This window comes from Pyxicephalus adspersus, chromosome 2 (assembly GCF_032062135.1).
Source record: "Pyxicephalus adspersus chromosome 2, UCB_Pads_2.0, whole genome shotgun sequence".
In the NCBI taxonomy this organism is placed as follows: Eukaryota; Metazoa; Chordata; class Amphibia; order Anura; family Pyxicephalidae; genus Pyxicephalus; species Pyxicephalus adspersus.
This window is the reverse complement of record NC_092859.1, coordinates 30,567,985-30,593,605: the sequence shown is the minus strand read 5'-3', so window position 1 is coordinate 30,593,605 and position 25,621 is coordinate 30,567,985. Positions and strand designations below refer to the sequence as shown.

General features: G+C 39.1%; 1 protein-coding gene across 8 annotated transcripts in view; it reads right to left on the bottom strand.

The window, feature by feature from the left end:
* Window positions 1-25,621, bottom strand: part of FGD4 (FYVE, RhoGEF and PH domain containing 4) — a 96,872-nt gene that overhangs the window by 41,833 nt on the left and 29,418 nt on the right. The window contains exon 1 of one of the 8 annotated variants that reach the window (XM_072400244.1): window positions 23,518-23,662. The exons of 5 other annotated variants lie outside the window; for them this stretch is intronic. Coding sequence is in view for 1 of the 3 variants with exons in the window: in XM_072400242.1 (XP_072256343.1) it covers window positions 3,977-4,007 (31 nt within the window). In the remaining 2 variants the exon portion in view is untranslated. Of the gene's footprint in view, window positions 1-3,976; window positions 4,194-8,088; window positions 8,321-23,517; window positions 23,663-25,621 lie in introns of those variants that run through there. 2 more of the 8 variants (XM_072400247.1, XM_072400242.1) reach the window with 2 other exon arrangements.

Below are 25,621 nucleotides of genomic sequence, written 5' to 3'. Positions count from 1 at the left end.
CTTTATTGTTTTTTCCATTAAAGTACTGTATATGTGAAGCCAAACACTAAAATCTTATACAAACAATAGCATGTCAAACATATAGCATTCAATCACTTTCTGATACAGGGTGACAAAGATGTGTCTTTGTCTCACACTCTTGTGCTGTCTACAGCTGGACAGATGTGCATTCAACAAGTATTTGTCCCCTGGGGCTGTTGAACATGGTGCTGGGGGTCTATAGATCTGGGTACTTACCTAATGTGCTATCCAGGTTAGAAGGATTCATATCCCTTTATACAGAAGAACTCAATACATACCCGGATTCAGAGTATATCTCAGCAGCCACGGCTCCCGTAATCTATACAGTTTGATAATATTTTGCCACGTTATGCAATCTATACATTTTATGAAGACTCTTTGGTAATATTTATTGTAAAGCGCTGCGTAATATGTTGGCACTAAATAAAAGTGCCAAATAATAGCTAAAGTATAGGTGAATGGGGAGGGGAGGGTCACGTACTGCCATATAACAACCATAAGATCATCTTTATGATATCAGATTCTTATCATGATTGGTGTACGTGTTCATTGTTCAATGCTGAACTTTATTATTTATGGCACAAATGATTTTTATAAAGACAGATTTGATTGTTGTTTGTATACCTATCATTTATGGATATGTAAATAACATTCAATGGTTTTATTGAAATAGGACAGAGTTGCCTGAACTACTAAATCCTTGAGGGGTTTGTTTGAACCCCAATTTTCTTCAAGCCCTGCCAATATAGAAATGGTATTGGCCAACCGCTATACCACAAAGCAAGAAATAAATACTCCAGCATTTAATTATGATCTACTTCTATCTAATCAAAATTCAGCTTTCATTATTCTCAATATGTTGCTAAAATTAAGAGATGTTCATTCTGTGCGCTGCTCTGTCCCCAATTTAATAAGCTCCTAGCAATGCGTACATGATATTACCAGACAGCAGCTGTTGAAATTTACCCCAGATAAACACGAGCCGCATAAAACAGTTTTTTTTTAAGTTTTTTTCCATGGCTTTAAGACATCTCAGTTCTGTGCATTAATAATTCAGCGCAACCGTTCGATTGCAGAATACAACAGGAAGATAAGAAGCGCAGTCTAACCTTTGCTCGCTGTCTGTGATGCAAACGCACTGACTCAAAATCTTTGAAACTCATTTCAGCTGGTGTTGATGATTTCCTAATGGAAGAGCAATGTAATGCTATACAATGAGGAACAGGTTAACTTAAATTAATTGTTTAATCTGTTGGTAAAGTTCGATAATAATAATTACTAAATCTACACAATTAATACTTTACAATCTTACTCTGTAGAGTTGAAGAGGCAATTTACAATCCAGGTTTTGACATACAGAATATGTTACTACGGTATGTTCCCACCCATCATCCTAAAGTCACACACAACATATGCAAAAGTGACTATAGCACCATAGAGGCATCCTAAGCATATACCCGCTAAACTACAAGCTGAGAAGGAAGAGCAGTACACCTAAACATTCCCCAACAGACCCAAAGAGGAAACAAAGAGAAAAAAAAAAACTGGAAGCTTCCACTGCTTGCTTGTTTTCAAATGTGAATGATACCCCACGGTCATTCTTATACAACTTTTAATATAGCTACTTTTAAAATCCTTATCTTTAGTTGTATTAGCTTCGTTCAATCCCTACTATAAAAAGAACAGAAACTGAAAACAGGCGTGAACAGAACACTCTGCAGGAACAGAAAGCAGAGTGATGACCTCAACAGTGTGCTTTTGTTCCATAACTGTCCAATCAGCAGGCTTTGGGCAGGTCGGTAACCACGCTACATTGCTTAACTTCTGTGCAGTAAAGTAAGGTGGCTCTGCTATTTTGCCCAGACTACAGGACTAGCTAAACAGAACTACAAATTTATGGCAGGTAACAGTATCACTGCGTATTGTCAAGACAGCTTTAAGGATGAATCTATCCAAAACATATGCAAACTACATTACTGTTCTGTTGATAATTTACTGTAATGCTGAGCATGTGCATTGCTTGTGTTGGAAGCTCCAGGTTTAGTACAGAGATGCTTTTCTACCTGCTAAATCACATGGTTATAACAGTCCAGAGTTCGATTTGTATCTTCACTGCACAAAAAAAGAGCAGCGTATGTTGTGATCAAGGTAGACCTGTAAATGTTATAGTAAATAGGAGTACAGTAAGAGAGGGAGAATCTTAGTCCAGCCTTTATCTTGGAAAATTTGCCCTGGATCTGACTAAGTGCTGCTGATCCAGAGTGCCTGAGAGCCAAGCTAAAAGCACAAAGAGCGATTTCAGCGAGGATAATCTTTACTGTTCAAAAAAAACACAGCAAATGTCAACCAAATACCAATCATTTCAAACTCTGTCAACTTTACAGAACATCTACATATTTGTGAATGAGATTATTATCCCTTTTGTATACAACAACCAGTATTTCTGGAATTGTGATCTCAGTATTTTTTTTAAAACATTTTTCTAGGAAAATATTTTACAGCTTAAACATATTATCTTGTATGGAGCATTCTTCAATACTCACATTCTGCAAAGTAGAACACCACAGGAAAGACGTGGATAATATATGTGCCATCGTAGAGGTAATTATGTTAGCAGGAGATTTACCTCTTATTAATAATCACCTTCAACATAATTCATGAAACAAAAAGTACTTAATAAATCACACCAATCAGGGTTGAATGAGGCTAAGAAAACAAGACCAGATGAGATGGCTTACAAAAAAATCGATGATGAAATGATGCAAAACATAGCATTTATATTTTAACCTAAACCTAAAACATTCACAAGCAATGCATACCTGTAAAAGAAGACTATAAAGCTTTACCTTTTTTGGCAGCTCAGGACTCCATACACTGCTTTCTTTGCTGATAAACCAAAATTATATTCTTTATGGTCCTACCTCCCAGTTCTTTTTTTTTTTGCCTGCGTTTAATTGAAAGATTTCCCTTTATTTCTTGTCCCAAAGGGACAAAAGGAAGTGCGGTAAAATATATTTAAAGTGAGGGAATTTACCTCTTGAATAGTTTCCTGGGCCAGTGTCAACTATAGGATTAACGATTTCATCAACCATAACTTGCTATATCACTAGAGAGGATGAATCCCTCAAGTGGAAACACAGACTGCAAAAAAAATGTCCCACTTCTTTCCAAAGAAAGGACCCTGTATCCCAAAACACTTCTGATCCCTAAGAGAATATTATGTGTGTGATGGTTATATACAACTGGGGTGAGAGAAGACCTTTTATTCCGCTAACTTGGTAAGTCAGTAAAGGGGGTCCCTTAGCCATTCAAACATTTTCAGTTTATTAAAATAAAAGCATGGAATTCACAACCCTGCCCAGAGTCTCCAATCTTTCCCATTGCACTGTAAGTCTTGCGGTTTCTTTTAAGTAATAAACTGATTGACCATCAGACTGTGGGAAAAAGCTAGATTTGTTATTCTGATAAGGGAATATTAGGAAATCAAGATTCCCTTTATACTGTGGTTTTCAGCTATGAGGATGACCTGACATGTTATGAGAAAAAAAGTCCTAACTTTTTTTAATGTGGTTTTTAGTAAATAATGACAGATTCTATTTTTTTTTTTTTTTCGATAAACTTTTTTCTTTATACTATAGATTCGCTTTGAATAGAACTGGTAAGGCAGCCACTGGAACCCTTTTACCAGTTCAAAGAATACATATGCCTCAAAAGCCATATACATCCCCATGTTTCCAAACCTTCACACTAGGTGCAAAATGTTTAATGCTTGATCGCACCAGTTTACTGTGATGGTTTTTAAGGACACCTGTTCTTTTTAGGGGGCCCTTTCTCTACAAACATCCCAAACTGACACGTTTAAAGGTTCAGATAGCATTTTGTGCTCAAAGGTGAAGCTGCAGGTTATAAAGCACAAGGTGAAAGTTACCCAATATCTGCCATAAACCCGGCTTACCTGAAGGTCTTGTCATGCAGTTTGAATGCATCTGGCAGACTGTCACTCCTCAAACTTTGGAGAAGTTGTACAAAACAGGGAAATGAGTACAAGTGACACAACGGTGGCTTCCAGCTTTAGGTGTTCTCAGTTAACTAAAACTGGATTTCAGATGGGTTCGAAGCTGTGCCTTACATTCTGCCTGGTTCTGCTCTGTACAGCAAACAATACATGCTCCTCCCTGGCTGGGGAAAGACTGTACTTCCTCCTCCAGCCAACTCTCACTGCACAATGACACTTTGACTCCTCTGAGATGTTTACTGCTGCATAAAAATCAACATAAACACAAACAATTCCTCCAACAGACCAGACATAGGTCAGATGAACTAGAAGTCCCAGCAAACATGCTACTAGTCTAGAGGCCAATGTTCCATCAGTGTTTAGGTTGGTGGCCATACACAGCAAGTTTTTAGTCCCATCTTAAAAGATTACTATAATAAAGGAAACACCTAACAATATATAATCATTAAATATTAGGTAAAGTATTCTTTAGTCATCTTCCTAAAATAATATATATCATTTAGCTGCTCCATTTCACCAGCTAGCATGACAAGACACAAAAAATTATCCATCAAGTGTAATGCTCAGGAACTTTTAATTACATAAACAAGTATATTAATTAAATTTTAAAACTATATATAGATCAAATGTTATTCATCACAACACAGGCTGTCTACAATCAAATCAAGTCCATCTGTATGAAAAATACCAACGCAAAAAAACAAAACTCATATGTTTCCATGATGATTAATTAAAATTTGAATGGTTCACTGATACCCTTGTTTACTTGAAGCGTAACTAAACTGAACATTTTTACTTTACATAGAAGGGTAGACAACCTTTTTTTTTTTTTTAGTGCAACAGTGGGCAGAAGGTGCAATTTTCCTCCTAGGGGATAGAGGATGCCCTGTGAGATCGGCTCTCCGTTTTACCCCCTTTACAGCGGCTACGCCACCTGATCTCACACCTGTGCAGTGCGAGACAGGTGACAAAGAAAGAAGACAAGAAGAAGACGGAAGTGAAGAATAAAGATGGCGGTGCCTGGTGTCAGGACGAAAAAGAATTCCAGGATGACGCGAGACAGGATCATGAGAAGGACCAGCGCCATCGAGGGATCTGTGGGGTTAAAGGTAGGTGTGTTTTTTTGTTTTTAGTTTAGTTCCACTTTAATTATTATTGGGCATTACACTGGATAGATTAATATTGTACGGCCAGGTAAAGGTCATGCTGAGCGTTAGTTGAGACTTGACACAGCTGGTTTGATTTTTGTAGTCTTCTTGTAGGCAATTTTGTAATGCAATGTATTAACTATTAACTAAATGACAGCAAAATGTCAAATGTTTTGCTTTTCCCTTAACACACTGAAAGATTTCTGACCAATGAACCTACAATGAGAATTGCTCCTAAGGACTTTGAGATGTTGCTTTGAAACCCATATAAATAAAAGTGAATCTCACCTTTCTAGCGAGCTGAAGGCACTGCTGAAAGGTTGGAGACCTGCAGATACAGAACTCAGGGAGGTCTTTTTTTTTCAAGCAGTTATATTGATTAAAAATGTTCTTAGCTTGGTAACAGATTCATGTGAATGCTGGTATACTCAGGTAATGACAGTCAGCCTGATATGGCTCACCAAGTGGTCATTTAGTCTTTTCAAAGCTAAACCCTAGTTTTTATTGTTTTGTCCACTCCTGTATATGACAACCCTTGTGTGGACCTACCTAGAAATAGGCACTGCAAAGTGTCTGCTATTACCCGTTGGATAGAAATCTCTTCCCTCGTTGGTTAGTTGAACTAACTTATGGGCTAACCGCCTCCCACCTGCCCAGTAAAATCGTGCTTACAAAATTATATTCTGACTAACTAGGGGGATAGCACTCAGGTACTTCTCAACAGTCCATGTGAACAAGCCCTATACCAGATCTCTATACAAAAATAAAAACTAAAAACTTATCCTATTTAAAAATATCATCTTCAATACTCACCATCAACCCAGAGCTGTCTCTCAGGTTACAATTGGATACTTGTGCTGCTTATGTTTGAAAAAATAAAATGTAAAGATGAACTAATTACTAATGTGTGCAAAAGTCACAATACTTTGTCACCTGTTCCCTAGAGAAGTGTCACATGTAGATTCGAATGAAAGCAAAAATCCAAGGAATGGAGAGATAAATAAGTATTAATATTCTTCTACTGGCAACCTTTTGGGCAGGTTTTTGGACAGACACAGTTACTTAAGAATAATTGTAAGAAATTTAGAAAACAAAGTGTTGCGACTGTCACTTGCAGAAAACCACCTTGGTGGCACAGGTTAGTTACGTGAATGGCCTAAGGCTGTGCCCTTGGAATGTCACCTGACAAAAGTCAACAGCAGAGGTATGCGGAACTGCAATGGGCAACATTGCTGGGATTGCTGTAGACAATGTCTGATCTGTGCCTGGAAATATGAAGCCCACAGACCAGAGCAATCAACACATTTCACTTATGTATACCGAGTGTACAAATCAATCAGATTTATTACAGATATAAACTGCATGGTTCTTTTGGATCTGAGGATCTCCCAAGCAAGCAGCATTTTCAAAATAAAAAAATCCACAATGACAACTAGAATTTTTCTTTCAAGATTCCATTACCATGACTCTTCCAAAATACACTAAAACTATCACAGGAGGAACTAAGCATATTGGATCTTTCCTGCCTCCATCATCAGTTTGTTACTGAATTACAGGTGTGTTCTTAAACTCTACTCTGACACATGAAGGCAGCCGGGCTCATCTAGAAGCCTCCCTGACACTTGTATGGGCCGATAGCAGAAACAGCAGTTCCTATGCGGCTCCTGATGGCTGGCACTTTGCCAGCAGCTCAGCTACCCACGCCGCCTTGCTGATTAGTAAAGAACCAGTGTAAGAACATATTAAGGTGGGCAGAAGTAGATGGTACTGAGCGGCTCACTGCCACCCACATAACTTTCTATGGATAACTGTGGGTAAGGCACTACAGTAGAGGTTCACTCTCAGGCATGAATCAGGCTGAAATAGTCAGATGATAGTAAGCCCCTTCTTCACACATTGCTATTGGCACATTACAAGGATGGTCGGGATCACCAGGGAGTAGTAATGTGCAGGCTGTAGGAAGGAGCTTTTCAGAGGGGGCTGAGATTTGCCCATTACAGGAAGGGTGGATGACTACAAAAGGATTGCATCCCTCTTAGCTCCTGCACTATATTCTAATAGCAGTTTGTTCCGCTTTTCCAACTGTGAAGCTCCCTGTGTCCCCATAAGGGAAGAAGTATACCTTCACTTCCTGTCCAAGTGATGGTTTCACATATAAATGGAAGTGAAATTTCTTTAATGAGAACACAGACTGCATTAAAAGTTTGAACACACCTGAATGGGACGACACATTAAGCATTTAAAGTTTTATACAATACAAAACTTTTTTCATTGTGGATAAAATAAGTGAGGGATTAAAATCTCTGCCCTGTTTTTGTTGTTTACGGCTCCATTAGGGAGATTTCTCTTCCACTTTATCTGACCACAGAGGTTGTACCAGACAGAAAGAGGGAAAATCTGTAAGAAAGGGCTTAAATAAAAAAAATAATACATTCTAGCCTGGCTAGCATTAGTGTTTTTCACACCTTTTGCCAATTATTTCCTTCTGTTTTTCCTGCGACTCTGTCCCTCTACTATTCCCTGTAACAGAGGGGAGTAGTTCTCTAGTCCACAGAGATAGCTGATAACAACTAATAGTTATTACAGTCAGAACAGGCAGAGAACACAGGAAGAGAACACTAGCTCGTAACATTTCTAGCAGGACCAACAAGTATTTTTATCACTTATCAAACAGATAGCTTTTAGTATTTAAGAGACGAAAGCATACAGATATAGGAGGTTCATTATCACGGTTTACATCAGAGAAAATCAGAGAGAGCAGAAAACCCAAGCAGGGATCCAGTCCCACTCCACTCTATCCAAAACTAAAAAGAAATCATATTTTTTATGTACATGTAAAGTAAAAAGGAAGGTATAAAATGTGTGTGAGGGAAGGGGGTAACAAAAAGCATCAGGTATTAATACCTGCACTCACGGTGAGTCCTGTCCTGTGTCACCAAATGACGCTGGCATAAAAAGGAGCTTAGAACGGAGTGACACGGCACCAGGGTTGTTTGGGAGGGATAACATTTGATTAACAACATTGCAGCAAACAAAAGTTCATTAACATCCACAACCAGCTGAGTCCTGGCAGTGGTTCCTTCAGATAACTGCCTAGAAACAGGTAACATTTTACCCCTGCCTGCCTGGAGAAATATGGACACATTTATCTCTTCCAAACTGAAATGTGATGAGAGGTTTTCTGTCTCAGATATAGAGAAATGGAGGCTCGAGGAATGTTGTTTTCAAGCAATATAAAATTCTCAAAAACTACTAATGATGATTATTATTATATGGATTATTAATAGAGATGTAAATTAGGAAATGGCTGGGACGGATAGTAGCTGCATTAAAGATGATGCTGCTCCACAAATTGCTTTATGTGTTTGAGACCTTGCCAGTTCAAGTACCAAAGAAATTGCAGACAGATTTCCTAAAATTTATTTGAGCATATTAGAGGCATAGACTTGCCAAAAGCATAATATGCACGCCTAGATATTTCGTAGGTATGGGGCACCTGACCTACACATGTATCATTTAGCAGCCCACTTGCGGTATATCCCGTTGTGTACTTCGCCTCATCCTCCCAGTGTTTGTAGGGACCTGGAAGAGAGTTGGATGGCTCCTGCACACCCTAATGTTATGCTTTGGAGCTCATCCCTCTTACTGGCTGACAATGACCTCCCTGCACCCATGGTTTTTACAAGAAAGCTCAGGAAATCTTGTAAGGGTAGATATGTTCTCTTTGTTGACTTTTTTTGAGAGATTGTGCATGGAAGGCCAGTTGTTTTATCTATATACCACCTCCTGCACCTATCAGTTCACCATACCTCAGGCAAGTTTAAAAATATGCTAAAATGGGAGGAGGTGTTAGGACGGACTCTGGATTTTGATGAGTGGCTGGAGATCTGGGAGGCTGCTAATAAAAGCTCTATCTGTACGCTATACAAAGAAAATCTGTACAAGATTATTCTCAGATGGTATCACACCCTGGAACTACTCCAATGACTATTCGTGGGCACCGATCCCACCTGTTGGCATTGCAGGGACCCGCGAGGCACCCTGGAGCACATCTTCTGATTCTGTCCCATTTTTAAATGATACTGGTCATGGGTTAACACGTTACTTTCAGAGGTGGTCAAACTGCAGATATCCCTGGATCCTCTGACTCACCTTTTGGGCCAACCTTTTAAGACACTAACCAAATTCTCTCGCAAACTGGTGTTGCATATTTTAGTGGCAGCACGAATACTGATTCCCTCTAAGTGGAAAGCTGCTCTGCCCCCTTCTATGGAGGAACTGTACAAAAGGATTCAGGAAGTATGTCTTATGGAGTACCTCACTGCTCACCTTGGAAACACAATAGACATTTTTGAAAAAAAACGTGGGAAAACTGGGACCATTATTATGCTCAGTTGTCCAGCTGAAACCCGAAGTCTTTTATTTTACTTATGTCATTGCCACACTCTTACTCCCTCTTCCTTTCCACTCCTTTTTCCATTGGTTTGGTTTTTGGATTGACTGTATTTGTCTCATAATATCTGTTCTCCTCCACTGTTTAATATCATCATTATTGTAATTGGCACATGTATTCATTCACTTTTGTTACAGCCTGATGTTCAATATGCACAAGGAATTTTTGGGATCACAGATGTAGGGATAGTTTTGATGCTGTCTATTGACATTGTGTATTTTATGCTGTTTTACCTATTGACCAGGCTAACTGCTCTCCAACACTTCCAGGCCATTCTTTATAAAGTTGCCCCAAAAATGTTTTGCTCAGGTTTCTTTTTGTTATGTTATTAAACTTTATTGTTACTTCTTGTTTTTCTATTTCTGTAACCTTGTTGAAAAATTTTCAATAAAAATACAATTAAAAAAAAAAAGAAACAATGGCCGACTTTACAAGTAACCTGGCTATTTCTTTTTTATTTCACTAACTCTAAACAAGCACAGAGATTAGGAAGTCATGCCAGAGCTTCAGAATAAAGCCATTGGATAAACATGACAGCCAAGTATGTAGGCATTTACAGAAGAGGGTAATTATGGTTGCAGCCTCCAAATTCTTTAGGTGCAAACACCTTAAAGCAATTCTCTGGATAGGTTAATATTGAAAAAAAAAAACTGCCCTAGGAAAATTATAGGGGTTTATGCTTTAAGATACCCTCGGTTTCCAAGTGTCCAGTTCATCAGGAAATGCTCCCTAATAATGGAAGACAGTTGTTGGGGACACCAGTTATTCCACCTAGCCATTCGTAGGCTGTGAACAGTCCCCCATCTCATCCTAAAAAAGATGCCTACATGACCAAGGGCACATTGGAGACTTCTCTTCCCAAATCTACTGAAAAGCCCTGAAGTTAAATGATGACTTCATCCGCTTTTCAAAGTAGGCACACTGGCACACTGATTTTTCTAGACTACATCAAGGTAAGTAGTGGTAAAAGGAAAAAGTGCAGAAAAAAAGACTCTCCTAAAGACAGACTCAAACCTTTTTCCTAATCATTACTGTAGGGAGTGGGAAATCGTGTTAGCACACTGTCCAGAGTCAAATTCAACTCCCAGCACATCACAATGTTTGCAAATGTTGTGTTCTACCCACTTCCCCTAAACCATCAAGGCGATGACAAGCTGGTTTTAGCCACACACATACAGATAGATGCCCTGTTTCAGGTTTTCTATACCCATCTGTATCTCCAAATTGAGTTCTAAACTCCCCTGATTTTATTTATTTTAGAAATGGAGCCCATCTCTAATTTGTCACTGGTCCATTTAAGGATTTTTTTCTTTGGAAATGGGTGGGCTGGGGATTCCAAATAATCCATTATTTGTGGTAATGTTAGTGGGAAGAATTCTGTATACTGCATGTACCAGAGCAAGGCTGTACACATGCAGTTATACAGGGGCCATTTACCTAATAATAATCTCTGATCTGTCAACCTGCTTGGATCCCTTCATCATTAATAGAAGTGGACTCTCTCCTGGGCTCTTCTGCTCCTTGATAGAGCCACTGACAGAGGACATGCTCAGAATGGTCATTGCAGAGCATGAAAGAGTCATCATACCCCCAATCCCGTCTCTGTGCAGTGAACCCGTGTTCACAGCTGCAATATGAAAATAAATAAATAATTAAACCAGAGTTTTGGCATTTAAAAAAATGCAGGACCTAAAGCAGGTTTCAAAATGTGCCACGGGAAAAAACAAAAAAACGTGGGGCCAAATAAGTGGGTGTTACAATTTAGGCTTTGCTAGATGTTAGTTATTGTTGTGAGTTACATGTTAGATCTAAGTTACAAATACCTTACTGTATATACGTGACAATGTAAGCTTTCCACACTTTCATTGTACAGGGAAAAATACTGTTTATACCCAATTACTACTTATTTCTTGAAGACAGACCTTTGAGAATAGACGTAAGAAAAAAAGAAAAGCATGCATGCAGGAGGGGAGACTAGAGGCCGCCAGTGCCAAGATTATATCTTTCTGAGGTAGATGGGCAGTGTAAGCACGAGTTGTTGACCTGGAATCACCAAGTTGCAGCCTCTGTACAGCAAGGCTGAATGTAAAAGTTCCTGTGCTCACAAGAAGCAGTAGTAGATAAAGAACAGTGATATGTATGAACCCATCAATGTGCTGCTTCTTCCTACACTGTCCAGTTACAAGTATGGGTGGGTTAAGGAAGACCAGACCCATCTGAAGAGGAAGGTGAAGGTTTATTGATGGTGACTATTACAACAATATATAATATTTTATAGTATTCTACTGTTTATAGTACAGGGCCAGTATACACACACACATACACCAAAACAAAAACAAAAAATAGCATTCCACTTTAAAATATACTCCATAAAGAAGTATACCAGGAAGCCTCTCCTAGGATCTAAAGCAATTACTGCTGCCCAAAGAACTGTTTTTTTTTTTTGTCAATAAAGCTGCTCCACCAGCCCTGATATTTTCCAAATGATAATTTAATTGCTACAGACAAATCCTGGCGATGTGAAAAGAATCCATTAAGAGTAAAACAAGCTGATAAGGAACATGATGTTTTCAGTAGAAATCTGTGCAGGAAAAGTCATGTGATTCATCTGCGGCTTGGCATCGGGTCCAGCACTATTCTGCACCCCTTGGGGAGTTTTGGATATTCCAATCTGCAGAAAAACCCTTCCTACAATGTTCTTATAGCCAAGTCTGATACAATAATCATATTTAGAGCATCCTAAACAACAAGTTCCTTTTTAACTTACCGGTACTGTAAATTTCTTCTTTATAAAAAGCCCAGATTGTTCATAATGGATGAATGATTGAACGAATGATTGAACTGTCCATTTATGTACATATAAATAATCCCCCTCCTATTCCCAAATTCTCCTAACCATCTCCAGCACTGTTCCCAATCAACCCTCAGGCCCAACTCCAATCTGTCATTCTGTCCACTTTCTGTCTGTCAATAACTTGGCCTTAGGGAGGACAGGCTGGGGTTACATTATCCAGGACTGAGCAGCACCAACAGGTCATCATTACATTTCAGGGACAAGCAGGTGGAAGTGTCAGAATCCCCAGGCCTCCAGGCATATGACAAAATACAGCCTTTAATCCAGTTATTTTTTTTTTAAAACCATTAAAGACCAAGATTGGTTGAGCCTGATGGGCTGACTTACTCCCTGGCTAACGTTACAGGGAATTCTTCCTGCCACAATTTCTTCCTGTCCACCTGGGAGTTTTGGGTCCTTTCACCCCCCGTGTGTCCCAGCGCCTCTTGTTACAATTTTCCATAACATAAAATAAATAAAAAACCTTCAGGCAAATCAGAGGTGATCCAATTCCCAGATAACCAAGTGAAGCTAAATAAGTGAGGAGCACAGAAAAAGCTTTTCCCGGTATCAAAGATAGTAGGAATCTATTAGGATTTTTAGAACTCTCATTTATTGGGGGAAAGTTTTTACCTCTTGGGTTAGTTTGGGTTGGGTAAGCACTTGTTACTGGGATTAGCTGGGTTAAAGCATAGAACAAATACCCTGCACATATTACTTTAGGAAGGAAGCCAGAAAAAGAAGGCCACATTTTTTCTGTATGACAGGTACACATGGGTATAGGACCTATACTATAGGTGAATGTTAACAAACAAATCCTTTTTAGACTTAAAGCTTAACTCTACTCAAAACTTTGTCTTTGGTTCTTGATTAGTCCCTGTTAAACAAAGTTCGACTTTTTTGACTGTCCACATTTTCCCGTGGACAATCTCCCCAACTGGGGCCACAGACAGAACCAACCTGACAAAGATTTTAACTTCCCAAAAAATAAACTGTTTTAACTCCACAGATGATAAATGTAGTCTACTGTATTTACATTATTTATATTATTTCACCTGTACAAACCTTTGCAACATGCAAGAAAAGAATCTATGCAAGACTAATTTTCTGAACTGACAGAGGAAGCATATATATATATATATATATATATATATATATATAGTCAGTAAATAAACGGGTACAATCATTACCAAATGACAATGCCAATAATGCAGCATGGTGCACATACACACACAATTCCCAATTCTTAAAAAAGAAGAGAAATAAAAGCTCAGCTTCACACACATTACATGGCTGGCATTCCTGGCATCCTACATGTTTCCCAGACCCATTTCACAAGGAAATAATGAGAATAACAATGCAAAAGGTGCAGAGTGCATCGAGCCCCCATGATATTGTTTGTGCCAATTAAGTAATAAGTAAACCGGGTATTGATTAAAGTGACCCTGTCATTTCAGGGTCAAAATGAAAATAAGCATAGCCTGTGGTCTCTGTGGTACCAGCTTATACAGCGGTACAGGACGTTTATAAAATATGGTTTTAATATTCCATATACTGTTATGAATCAGTAATATTAAATACTTTTTGTTGCCCTACAGTGGTTATTACATTGCAGCAAGCAAACCTTTCTTTCCCTGTACTGGCTGACCAGAGCTGCAGAAAAAGGAATTCAAGTATGTGCTGCTGGTAAGGGGCCATTAAAGTTAACCTATTGCTTTGCCCACTAATCAAAGCTAGGTTTGCTTTATAGCCAGAATCCGGGCATATATAAAGAACCTGCATACAGCCCATGTCATTGTCGTTTGCAGAACAGCAGCACTCAAACTGGCTATAGGATGGAGGCCCCTTGGGTGCTGCTACAATGCACAGTCCTATCATCCAGTCCAGGACAATTGTTATGTCAAACAAAGACAACTTTGTGAGGCTATAGACCTGAGGATGCTGTGTAGCAGGGCTGCTGGGATCACTAAACCTGCTGGATGCAAATATAAGTTTATCTATGTATTGAATTCAGCTTTAAAAATCTAACTCACACAAGATGGATTTCCCAGTTGCATTTGCTGTTTAAGACTATCTTTCAGCACAATCGTGATTGACTTAGGGCTTTGATGCCACTTATGGTTTGTTTTTGGTTACTTTTACATAATAACATGCTGTATATATATATATATATATATATATATATATATATATATATATATATATATATATATATATAAAACAAGAACTCTATAAATAAAAATGTATGTGGAGTTGTTAAACAAAAAAAAGATACCAGATGGACTGAATTGACTTCCTGTAATTAAAGTCTTGCCTAATGTATTGCCATTTTCCTTTAATGTTAGTGCTTTGTTTATTGGTCATGTGTTAGTAAAAAAGTAAAGTCCAATCACTGACAGTTCCTGACTGCAAACTGGTATTTCCTGAAGAAAGCTCTATGTACTTCTCTTTCTTGGGTTTCCAAGCTGCATAGTTTATCACTGCTAAATCAGACGGTTAGAGGACTTTGGTCACAAATCAGGACTGCAGCACTGTGGAACATAAAATAACAAAACAAAAAAAAGACTCTGCCTTGCTGACTGCAAGAGTGACAGAGGGATGATCTTATCACAGTGCTACTTTTCTTTTACTGTCCAGTTACAAGTTGCTATGACTTCCTGGGCTAGGAGAAAGTGGGTTGTATATTGCTGATTTTCAGGTTGTATATTGCTGATTTTCAGGCTAAGGACATCTAGTAGAAGAAAGGAAGTACTGCAGGGGACAGCTCTGAATTAAAGGTGAATATTGCACCAAATGCTGCTCTCTATCACTCTCTCTTTTGCCATTTGAATGTTTTTGTTTGTTTTATTTGTAAAATTAGGGTGAAGCCAATGACTATTATTTTGTACAAACATTTTTATTACAGTGTGCCTACTCAAATTAAATGTCCTTTACGTAGGATCTACACATCTACTTTAACAGGTCCAGAATAGGATGGATTGGGGATCGCCCTCTACCCTCAGAAAACAATAGGGCTATAGGTAAATATATGGCCTTAATGCCCATGCCCTCGCTATGCCAATTTTCTGTGTCTAAGGTTTTCCTTGGACAAATGTATTTCCTGTCTTTCAGCTGTTCACAGCAAATTCTAATAATAGGCAAAAAGTCAACAGCCATCATCAGTTTTTAGAGGGTAAAGAAAATGAAGAACAACTGGCATTATTGTACTTGGCTTGTTGTGTCTCAAATTACTCACTGTAATTACGACTTGTTACAGTAAAAGGACTGTTAAAGCTGAATTCCAGACAATCAGCTAAATATGCAGATTGAATACATACAGAGGACACACATTTTTGTTCCTTCTTCCCTGGGATACACACAGCATAGCTCTGATTTTTTAGTGCTGTAGTTCAGTAGGTCTGCCTATATCTGGACAGTGAAGAAATCTATTATTATCATCCTGATTATACCAGTGCATAAGCACTGCTGCATAGCTGATTGGCCACATGTTCTGTTTCTTCCTCTCCCCATCTGAGCTATGTTGTACATGGATTGCAAGAGGCTACTACCAAGTCAACCTTGGATACTTACATTACTTGCATTAAAAATATGTACATTTATAAATTATTAAATACTGCATTTATGTGTAACTATTAAAGCCACTCGGGGTATTTGCTCACATTGAATCAGAGTTGTGAACACAATTACAGCACTATACAACAAAGCAGGAACTGCAGATTATATAAAGCATCAGCAAGTGCAGCTACTTTAAAGACTATGGTAGTTTGTTGTGTAATGTCACATTTTTTCAATACATGTCATGTCACACAGGCAATTTATTTGCTACTCAAAATAGCTTATTCTTGTGATTTGTTGCAATTAACCTAATTGTTAGATTCACTGACTGAGCTGCAAATCGTTTAGTGACTTAGTGATTTCATAGACAATAACCAGAACTCTCCTAAGTATAGTAATTAAAAAAAGTATGATATGGCTTATAGACACAAATGTTTTTGTTTTACATATGTACGTACACATCTTTATGAGTACTTCCCTTTAAATCCCACTCCAGCATGCGCATGCACTACCTTCCCTCTGACAATAAGCTCCATTGTTCTGCAGTGTGTGGTCTTTGCATGGCATTGTTTTTGGTACAAAAACACCAGATTTTCCTGGCTGTAAGTCGGCTACAGGCATTCCATAAAGATGACCTGTCTTGAACTATTAGTAACCCCTCAGTGCCTTCTAACAAAAGGCTCTTCTTCTTGGATTTTGGGTTACAAGTTTCATCTACTGCTTGACCCACATTTCCATCAGATCCATCATCTGTGCAGAGAGCTGCCCTCGGCCTTGTCTGACCTTTGTGTGTTCTATTTTTATGCTGCTCTCCTCTATTCGGTAATGAATTAATGAGCAAAAGAGCTTCGCTAAAGGTAAGCAGCTATATACCCCACTGATACACAGCTAATACACAGCTGTAACCCGTTCTGGATCAGTGGATCAGCAAGGTGGTCAGAATGATGCCAGACAACCAGCATCTTCAGAATGGAAAGAAGAAGAGACTAAACTTTTCACGACTTGTTCTGTTTGTCAGTTATCAAATATATATATAAATTTTACTTCTATATACTTTACTTCTGATCAACTTTCTATTTAATAAATAGATTAGATCTGAAGGGAAGGAACCAACCAGATTTTCACTACTTGATTGGTTGTAAAGAGATTGGATGTGTTAGTATATTTTAGAAGTACACAGGTTATCTCATAAATACAACCTTGTACATCCAACTATTTGCTTTTTAACTTTCTCTCTGAAACTGATCATATTGGAAGGGCAGAATGTTTAACACATGTATGCAGAGTTTTTGGGCGAGGAGAAATTTGATCAGATCTGCCAAAGCGTGCTCAGCCTAAAAGACTTGTAACACAGATAGTGCTTCTGAATGGCCATAGATACTGATTCTGAATTGTGAGTTGTAAATATTTTATTGGGGGTTTCCATGGAGTGCCTCCATGATAAAAAAAAAAAAAAAAGCCTTTTGATGGTATTGTCCAATTAAGGCATACACAATGGTTGACAATTGCTTGCAATTTACTTAGCACAAGCCTACTCACAACATAAATTTGCAGGAAGTGGCGATTTACAGCAAAATTTGTGATCGGCTTGCACTAGAAAATTAATTTGATCCTTCCCATTAAATAATAAACAGATTTTCCAAGGACAGTGACCACAGGGAATACCAAAGCAGATCCCAGAACAGGCCAGCTGACATTCTGAAACAATTAAACTGGCCGTGAGCAAACTGCTGAATTAAAGCTGTTTAATGCAGCATGAGTCAGAACGCAGGGTGTTTCCACTCCCATGGTATGGAGAAGAGGCCAGAACGATGTGTAATCCCCATTCTCAGACCACTACACAACACTCATCCGAGGGCCTTCTTTAAAATAATAGGCCTCATTCATGAAAGCTAGTGGACAAACAGTGGTTAGGACAACTAGAACCTGAGTGGTAAAAGGTCAAAACCTGTGCCCTGAGCCTACTTCACCACTGTACCTTGTGGTAATATGTGTAATAAAGTAACACTAAAGTATTTCAGTAGACAGTAACAGATATATTGGATCTTTTGATACACTGTATTTAAAAAAAAAAAAAGGGTTGTTTACATTCGCTTCATTCATTATGGTACATTGGCTGCCCATTCAAAATAAAAAAGTGAAAACGCATGCAAACGTGCGAATGGCAATGCAACCCAACTGGTGTGCAGCAGGCCTTAGTATTACTGGCTATTCATTAAGTATAAGCTCTACGATGAATGGAAAGCGCAAAGAGGAAGACCACATATTGTTGCTAAAAACAACCAAAAATGAATTTTTCATTCTCCTATGCTGAAAACTTAAAAAAATTATTTGTTGTTCCAGTTATGGACATTATCTGCTCCCCAAATGATGAGGTATCAAAAACAAATTTTATTAAGCTTTTCAGTACATCACCTGTCAACAAAGTATCAGTGATAACTGATAAACTGGCAGGTGGCAAACTAAATTATTCCCAGAACGACAAAAAAAACACAACTGACAGCTGAGTATTATGATAGACCTCTCGGTAATTCAGAAGTCTGAAATATCAGATCCAATATATGTCACAAAGTATTTTTTTAAGAAAAAATACAATTTCCTGTTAAAAAGTCATCTACAGGCACTGGTCTCTTTGCCTAGGATTATATAATCCTTCTGCTGCAAGTAGCAGGAAGAATGCCCTTAGTCTTCTTCCCAAGTTATTAGACCCCAACACTATAACTTTGTAACTTAACTGTGTAAGTTAGAAGATCAGAGGCTGCATCAGGACTGAACACAGCCAAGAACTCCACAGACAGCAGGAATTACATAGTTGTGTCATCTCAGGAAGTAAATGGTGAACCTGGATGATGCAGATGAGGACACTCAGGCACTGATGATTTCTCACCGTGATGGCAAAGTGTTACACATTACTTAGCAGGCAGGCACGTCACATAAAACATAAATCTAGAGTAAACTTTACATGCATCAATGTTATCTGTGTAAATGATTGCACAGACTGGTAGACTGTCGAACTGCTGTAACTTTTGTGTAATATCTGTTACTTCACATAACACAATGGGAACAATGGAAATGGATTTCTGAGCAGTGGATTTTGCACTTTCATTATGAATGTCATAATAATCTATACTTCATGTATTTACTGGAGTATTAGCTGTGTCCCACAGAAAGTGAACCTAACTATGTCTGGTTTTATTTTACAGGGGTGCTACTTGAAGCCCATCTACAGGCATATATCTATGTTCCTGGGCAGCTTCTGGTGGTTGGCACCTTGCCAGTTGCTCAGCTACCCGCTGCCCTGGTTCTTAATGAACTAGAGTTTCCACATTTTGCAGCAGGCAGCGCTGAACAGCTCACTACCACCCCTATTCATTCCCTAAGGGTGGCAGTGGGTCAGATCACAGGTGGTGTGAGGTAACCACACCACAACCTCACTGCCCACCTGGACAAGCCCTAATAGGTACACTTACCTAGATTTGCTGTCCATATTTCTTGCCAGAGTCATTTACAAGTCTGGGTGCCAACTAAACCAGCTGAAGGGGTTCCCTTGCATCGACTTCACTGCTGCAGACTCCTATTCTGGTTCCGGAGAGGACCCCACTGCTTGACAGCCAATAGGAAGTGTCAGGCAGGCTGTGCATGTGAAGCCAAAGAAAGATCTCTACTTCTGAAAAGAGAAGACTCAGGACTGGGATGTTATGTGACCACACCTTTAGGTGAATAAAGGGGGCATTTTCACCAAGTCCTGACATGAAAATGCTGACTGTATACTGTATCTATGGAGGAGCAGCACTGGTACCACAAGGATTAAAAAAACTCTCCATGATGGTTTTATAGTTTACAGCAAATAGGTAGAGCTAATCACATTATTTGAGATTTCTTTTCGGTGCACAGGAAGTTACATGGATACAGGAATTCTGACAGGATCAACAGGTATAATCTGTATGAGAAGATCTGCCTAACATAAGTCACAAGACGGCTACTAATACCTTTATTAAGAAAGCCAACATTACTGGACAACAGAACATTACTGGACAACTAAACAGTGCAAATGTAGCATCTGTACATAGCGTAAGAGTCTCCTTTGTTTATGGTTGTTGGGAATAAAGGTTCCTGTATTTTACAATTGCCTGCTGGCTCCCCGACTAGACTGACTGACTCCTAAATTCTACAAAGCTTTGCTCGGTTCTGCTTTCACTGTCATTTTAGGCTAAAGGAGGCTTACCAGTGACAGGTGGGAATCTTCCATGGGAGGTCAGTTGTAAGCAGAGAAATCTCCCCCACAGCTCTGAAAAATGCCCGTAAATATTATATAGTAACCGTTCTTTAAATTCACAGCTCTTTCTATATAACCCAACTAGTCATTCAGTAGCTCTTTAACATTTCTAAGAGGACGCCCACTGCAGTATCAGATCCTAAAAAATATCACATGATGCCTGTTGTGCAACTATAGGAAAATACACAACTTTCATGCACTCTGAGCAGATGGTACAGACGGAGCAAACACAAAGACACTGAACTGTGCTGCGTTTTATCTCCAGGCTATAACAAAAATACTAAATTCACTGAAATAAAGGCAGATTGGATATTTACTCCTATTATGAATACATGTTGAAAATGAAGAATAAGATAAGGCTGTTTGGCTACAATGGTCACAACTGGGACTTTTTCCAGGGACAAACCAGGAGAACAGCAAACTGCTGGTGTGCACCGAGGAGAAGCAAAATGCACTGCAGGGCAAGGCTTTTGCATGCGTTGCCCCTGGGTTTGCATTGGCCAGTGGAGGCAAAGCAACTGTATGGCCAGAAGCAACATGTCACTTCCAGCAACCCCACCGCAACACAACCATATGCAACCGCTTGCGCAAACCAGTTCTGAACTGATTCCAATCAGTTTATTGTGAGTGATTGGGTGTGTGGATTGCACAAGTCTGAAATTAGCCTGTCCCCGCAAAATACCTTACTGTTTCCAAACCATGGGCCTAATTTATTAAAGCCCTCCAAGGCTGGAAATGAGACACTTTCATTGGTGAACCTGGGTGATCCAGCAAACCTGTAATAGATCTGGTCCAGGGTTGAAACATTTGCTAACAAATAGCAAATTCATTTAAGGTAATCCATTCCAGGTTTGCTGGATCACCCAGGTTCACTGATGAAAGTATATCTTCTCTAACCTTGGAGAGCTTTCATAAATCAAATCTTTGTAGACCTCCACCTCCAGCCTTGTGGAGTTAAAAATTTCCTATAGCCAGGAGCAGATTTCTCACAAAGCCACCCAAGCCATAGTCTAGGGTGCCACGGCCACTAGTGATGATCAGCAGACATCCAAGGCAATTAGTATTTAGGGGGGGGGTTTGACAAAATGCTTATAATTTGACTTTCTGGACATGTGTATGACCGTTACAGCTATAGGAGTCTGTTAACAGGAGGATCTATTTGTAATCCGTTCATCACTGAATACAACACACACGTTTGCCAAAAAAACATAAACAAAAAAAAAAAAATAAAGCTGTTTATCTCCTAATTTACTTTTGAATTTGTACAATTGAGGTTGGCACAGCCCCCTTTTAAGGGGCATTTCTATATTTGTTTCTAAAACTTTGAAACTGGCACTCCACTGTTACACCAACCTTACTACACTTTCCATTTGTAATCAGCTTAGATTTCTAAATTCACACTGGGCATTTTATTGTGTGGTGACCACTAAAGAATTAAATTTAGAGAAGAATAAAGAAACACTTCATCTCACTAGGCCTCCGCTCATCACAAACACTACCTTGCTTTTAGCTGCAAATAAGCTTTTTAGTTTGTGCTGGATATTGGGTTTGGGCTAGAATTGGCGAATGTTGGCTACACAGTTTTCTTTCGTATGATTTCAACACAAGAGCCCATCAAAAGTGTAAAAAAATAAAAAACAAAGCATTTTATTGTTATCCTCGCCAATCTGTCGCATACCAAAAAAAATGCCAGGCATGCATTCATTATCAGCAAAAAGACACAATCTCCAGCAGCCTCCTACAAGAGGATCAGGGACAAACAAGAAAATGGCCTGAGGGGAGTCAAGGAGAAAGCAGTTCCATGGTAGGGAGGGGAGAGATGAGATGATGCCTGAAAGTTTAACATTCTGGCTAAGAATTGAAGCTTAAGGCACAATGCAGACGGTGCAGCAATGGTTTACCCCGGTGTGCTTACACAGCACCACAACACAACTATACATGAGGACTCAGCAGGTACAACCGGCAAGCAACTGTATCAGTGCCAGTACAGCAAAGGACAGTGTAAATATAGTGCAGTACCCACAGCAATCACATTATACTGTGACTCAGAAACAAGTCATTTGGTTGCAAAGTTACATTAAAAAAAAAGACACATACCCAGCCAATAAAGGGGGGAAAACCCTACACCCACAGAACACTAAACCCACAGTGATCCAAAGGAAGGCAAATAAACTCTGGTCCAGTTTGCTTCAACAGAGAAAAATATCCTTCCTGGTCCCCCAAGCCAAATAGATACATAATAAATGAACAACCTGACACTGACCCACATTGTATCAGTGCCTATAAATATGATTAAGCAGTTCCACCCATTCAGATTTTTTAAAGATTATATGTAATTTCTGTATGTAGAGATTGAACCTCCTCTCCACCAGAATGTCCAAATATAGGCACCGAGTTCACTATATGGGTCAGGTATTTAAACAAGGTGAGAAAAGTGTGCAGCTACAACTCAACCAGATCAAAGAATCCCAGAGCAGCACTCTGCCAATGGACAGCTTTCAGCACTGGAGTTCTAAATTCATATCCTTCTGACACTAGCTGCATAGAGTTTGTATGGAGTCCCCCTGTTTACACAGCTCTCCTCAAAGTGCTGCAATTTATGGCACTTCAACACAGGAAGGCCGTACAAACTCCATGCAGACATTATCTAAGGTATGAATGACTTTAGTGATGCAATCCACTTAATGCCAGGTTAACTGGCTTCCATAGATTTCTGGCCTGTGAAATGGGAGTTAGATTGTAAGCTCATCTGCTGGGAGCGCTGCAGGTAAATGGTTCCTATTTTGCTGCCCCAAAACATGGTTATTTTAAAAATCCTGCTTTGCCAAGAAAAAAACAGTTTCATTGTTACAACAGGTCCAAGCACGCACAAGATAACAACTGACTGGCTACCACACACCTCTCATTACAATGTTGCAATGCTGACAGCTGATACTGCATGTTGTTAGGGCTGGATTCATTCTCACACTTTTGGCCAGGAAATCATTTTTATTGTTACAACTGCTGAAAACTGGTGCAGGGAGGTAACTGATACACATGGCTCCTGGCACAACATTTGTACATCACCACCATACATGTACATTGTCACCATACACATGCATTGTAACTGCACATGGCTGCTTGCCTACTGCACTGCATCCTTTGCAGGATAAATAGCAAGCTTGCAAAATGTAAACTGCAGCAAAAGATAACCAACACTGTAAATGCAATGCTTACCTTGCTTGGTGAAAATAAAATCTCCCAGAGCCTAGGCAGGTTATCCTTAAATATCGGGCTTATCCTATTTAGACTTCATTGCAGCTCTGAGTGGCCAGCAATCCATACAGCACACTGCTTGCTCCAGCTTTTCCCCAGCACACTCCACATTCCAGAGGGGAGGGAACAGATGGCAGAATCTCCTTGGTAACTGGCCTGTTCACCGCTATTGGATGAATGTGTCTCTTGCCTATTGGGCGAATAGTTTTTTTTTGGTTTTTTTTCCTCTCTTTCATTGTGCCTGTGCTTTGCAAATTTCTTAATGAAGGGCCATGCTGCACCTAGCAATCCCCAGGCACAGATAGGCAGGTGGTTTTTTTTTATGTGCTCCAGTTTACAGGATAAAAGCCTTGGAGCAGAGCTAGAATATCAATGCAGGCACAAGCAGGAGCCAAGTTTGTCAGCAGGACTTTTTTTTCTTCTCTGATCACCCTGCAGAGGAAAGAAAAAATGCAACCCAAGGCCAAAAGGGGCAATTATTCCCATTATTGTGCAAAGTAGGCTGCGCTGGTATGCAATATTTAGCTCGCTTTAATACACTTCAAGGAAAAAGAATAAACATTTATGAATTTTGTTATCTGCCACTTGTAATTCTGTCCTACCAATTGTGTGCCAGACAACACTGCTCGAAGGGTGACAACACTTTCTTTGTTAGAACTGAGGAATAGGCAAGTGTCAGCACCAGGCCTCCAAACTGATTGGACAATAAGGGACCTGCAAGCCTATAAATCATCAACTTTGTTCACTCTGCTCTCTCCTGCTATCAGTATATGTTCCTAGCGCTGCGCTTTTCTCCCTCAGTGTTGCTTTGCAGGGGATGATAAAGGCAGATATCAGGAAAGATGCAGATATTTCATCTAGTTCTTTATAAAAATACAATTCATTATTCAAAAAGTCAGCTGTTTATGTAAAAGTGCCCAGCTTACCTATACACTAATCTAAGAACTCTCAGTTGCTTTCTGGTGGTACCTGTGACATCATTTGAGCCAAACACTGCAATTTGGGGGATTCTGGGATTTGAGTTATGTTGCACAGTGACATCACATTTTTATGGGATTGGGGTACACAGCTTTTCCAGGAGGCAGTGGAGAGAAAAAAGACAGATGTCAGGGGTTGCTCCTAGATAAGCAAATGTTGCCAAAGGCAGTACAGAACTTTTTTTTTGCAGTGCACAACAACTCACAAGACTTTCACATTTGAACACAGTGGTGTGCTATAAATAAGAAAGACTTTTACCATGTACATACTGAACGCGTTCAAAACAGAACACAGAGCATTTCAGCTACCTGTATAGCCGTGAACCAATCAGATACCAGATATATGCTGACCCCTGTCCACAGTGGAAAATGCATACAATAGGCATTGGAACTTGACAATCGCAACCAAAGTTGGTGGACTGTTTTAATAAATTGCATTTTCTTTTCAGAGAATTTGGATGATTGGGTGTACAAGTTTTAATAAAGGGCCCTTTTTTCAGTTGTACATATGCATATATTTGTTTGAGATATTCACCTGTATATGAACATTACCATATGTATTATTGCTATACACAGCTCATTTTAGTGCTTGCCGTACAACCCCCTGAAGAAGCTGACAGGGGAAATGTGTCTGGTTACGTGATGTTACGTACAATACCATTAATTGTCTAGTTCAATTCAATATGGTCTTATCCCCCCTCCAAGGAAATGCATACTTTGTAACTGTGTGTATCATGCTATGATCTATGCCACATATGTATATATATATATATATATATATATATATATATATATATATATATATATATATATATATATATATATATATCGGTATGTATAGAGATTTCATCTTTAATACAAATTTACAATTTGCTAAAAAAAAAAAAAAACCTTGCTTTTCTCCGTCTTTCTTTTACTTACCAATTGGAAAATTTTGGGATTGGCAACACATAAATTCCTATTTGGGGATAGATACACTACTTCGTTTTACTTTAGTATACAAGGAGAAATGAATGGACCCTAGTGAATGTGGAATAGAAGATTACGTCCCAAAATTCACAGTCAAAATGGCCAAATGTGTTCAGCTG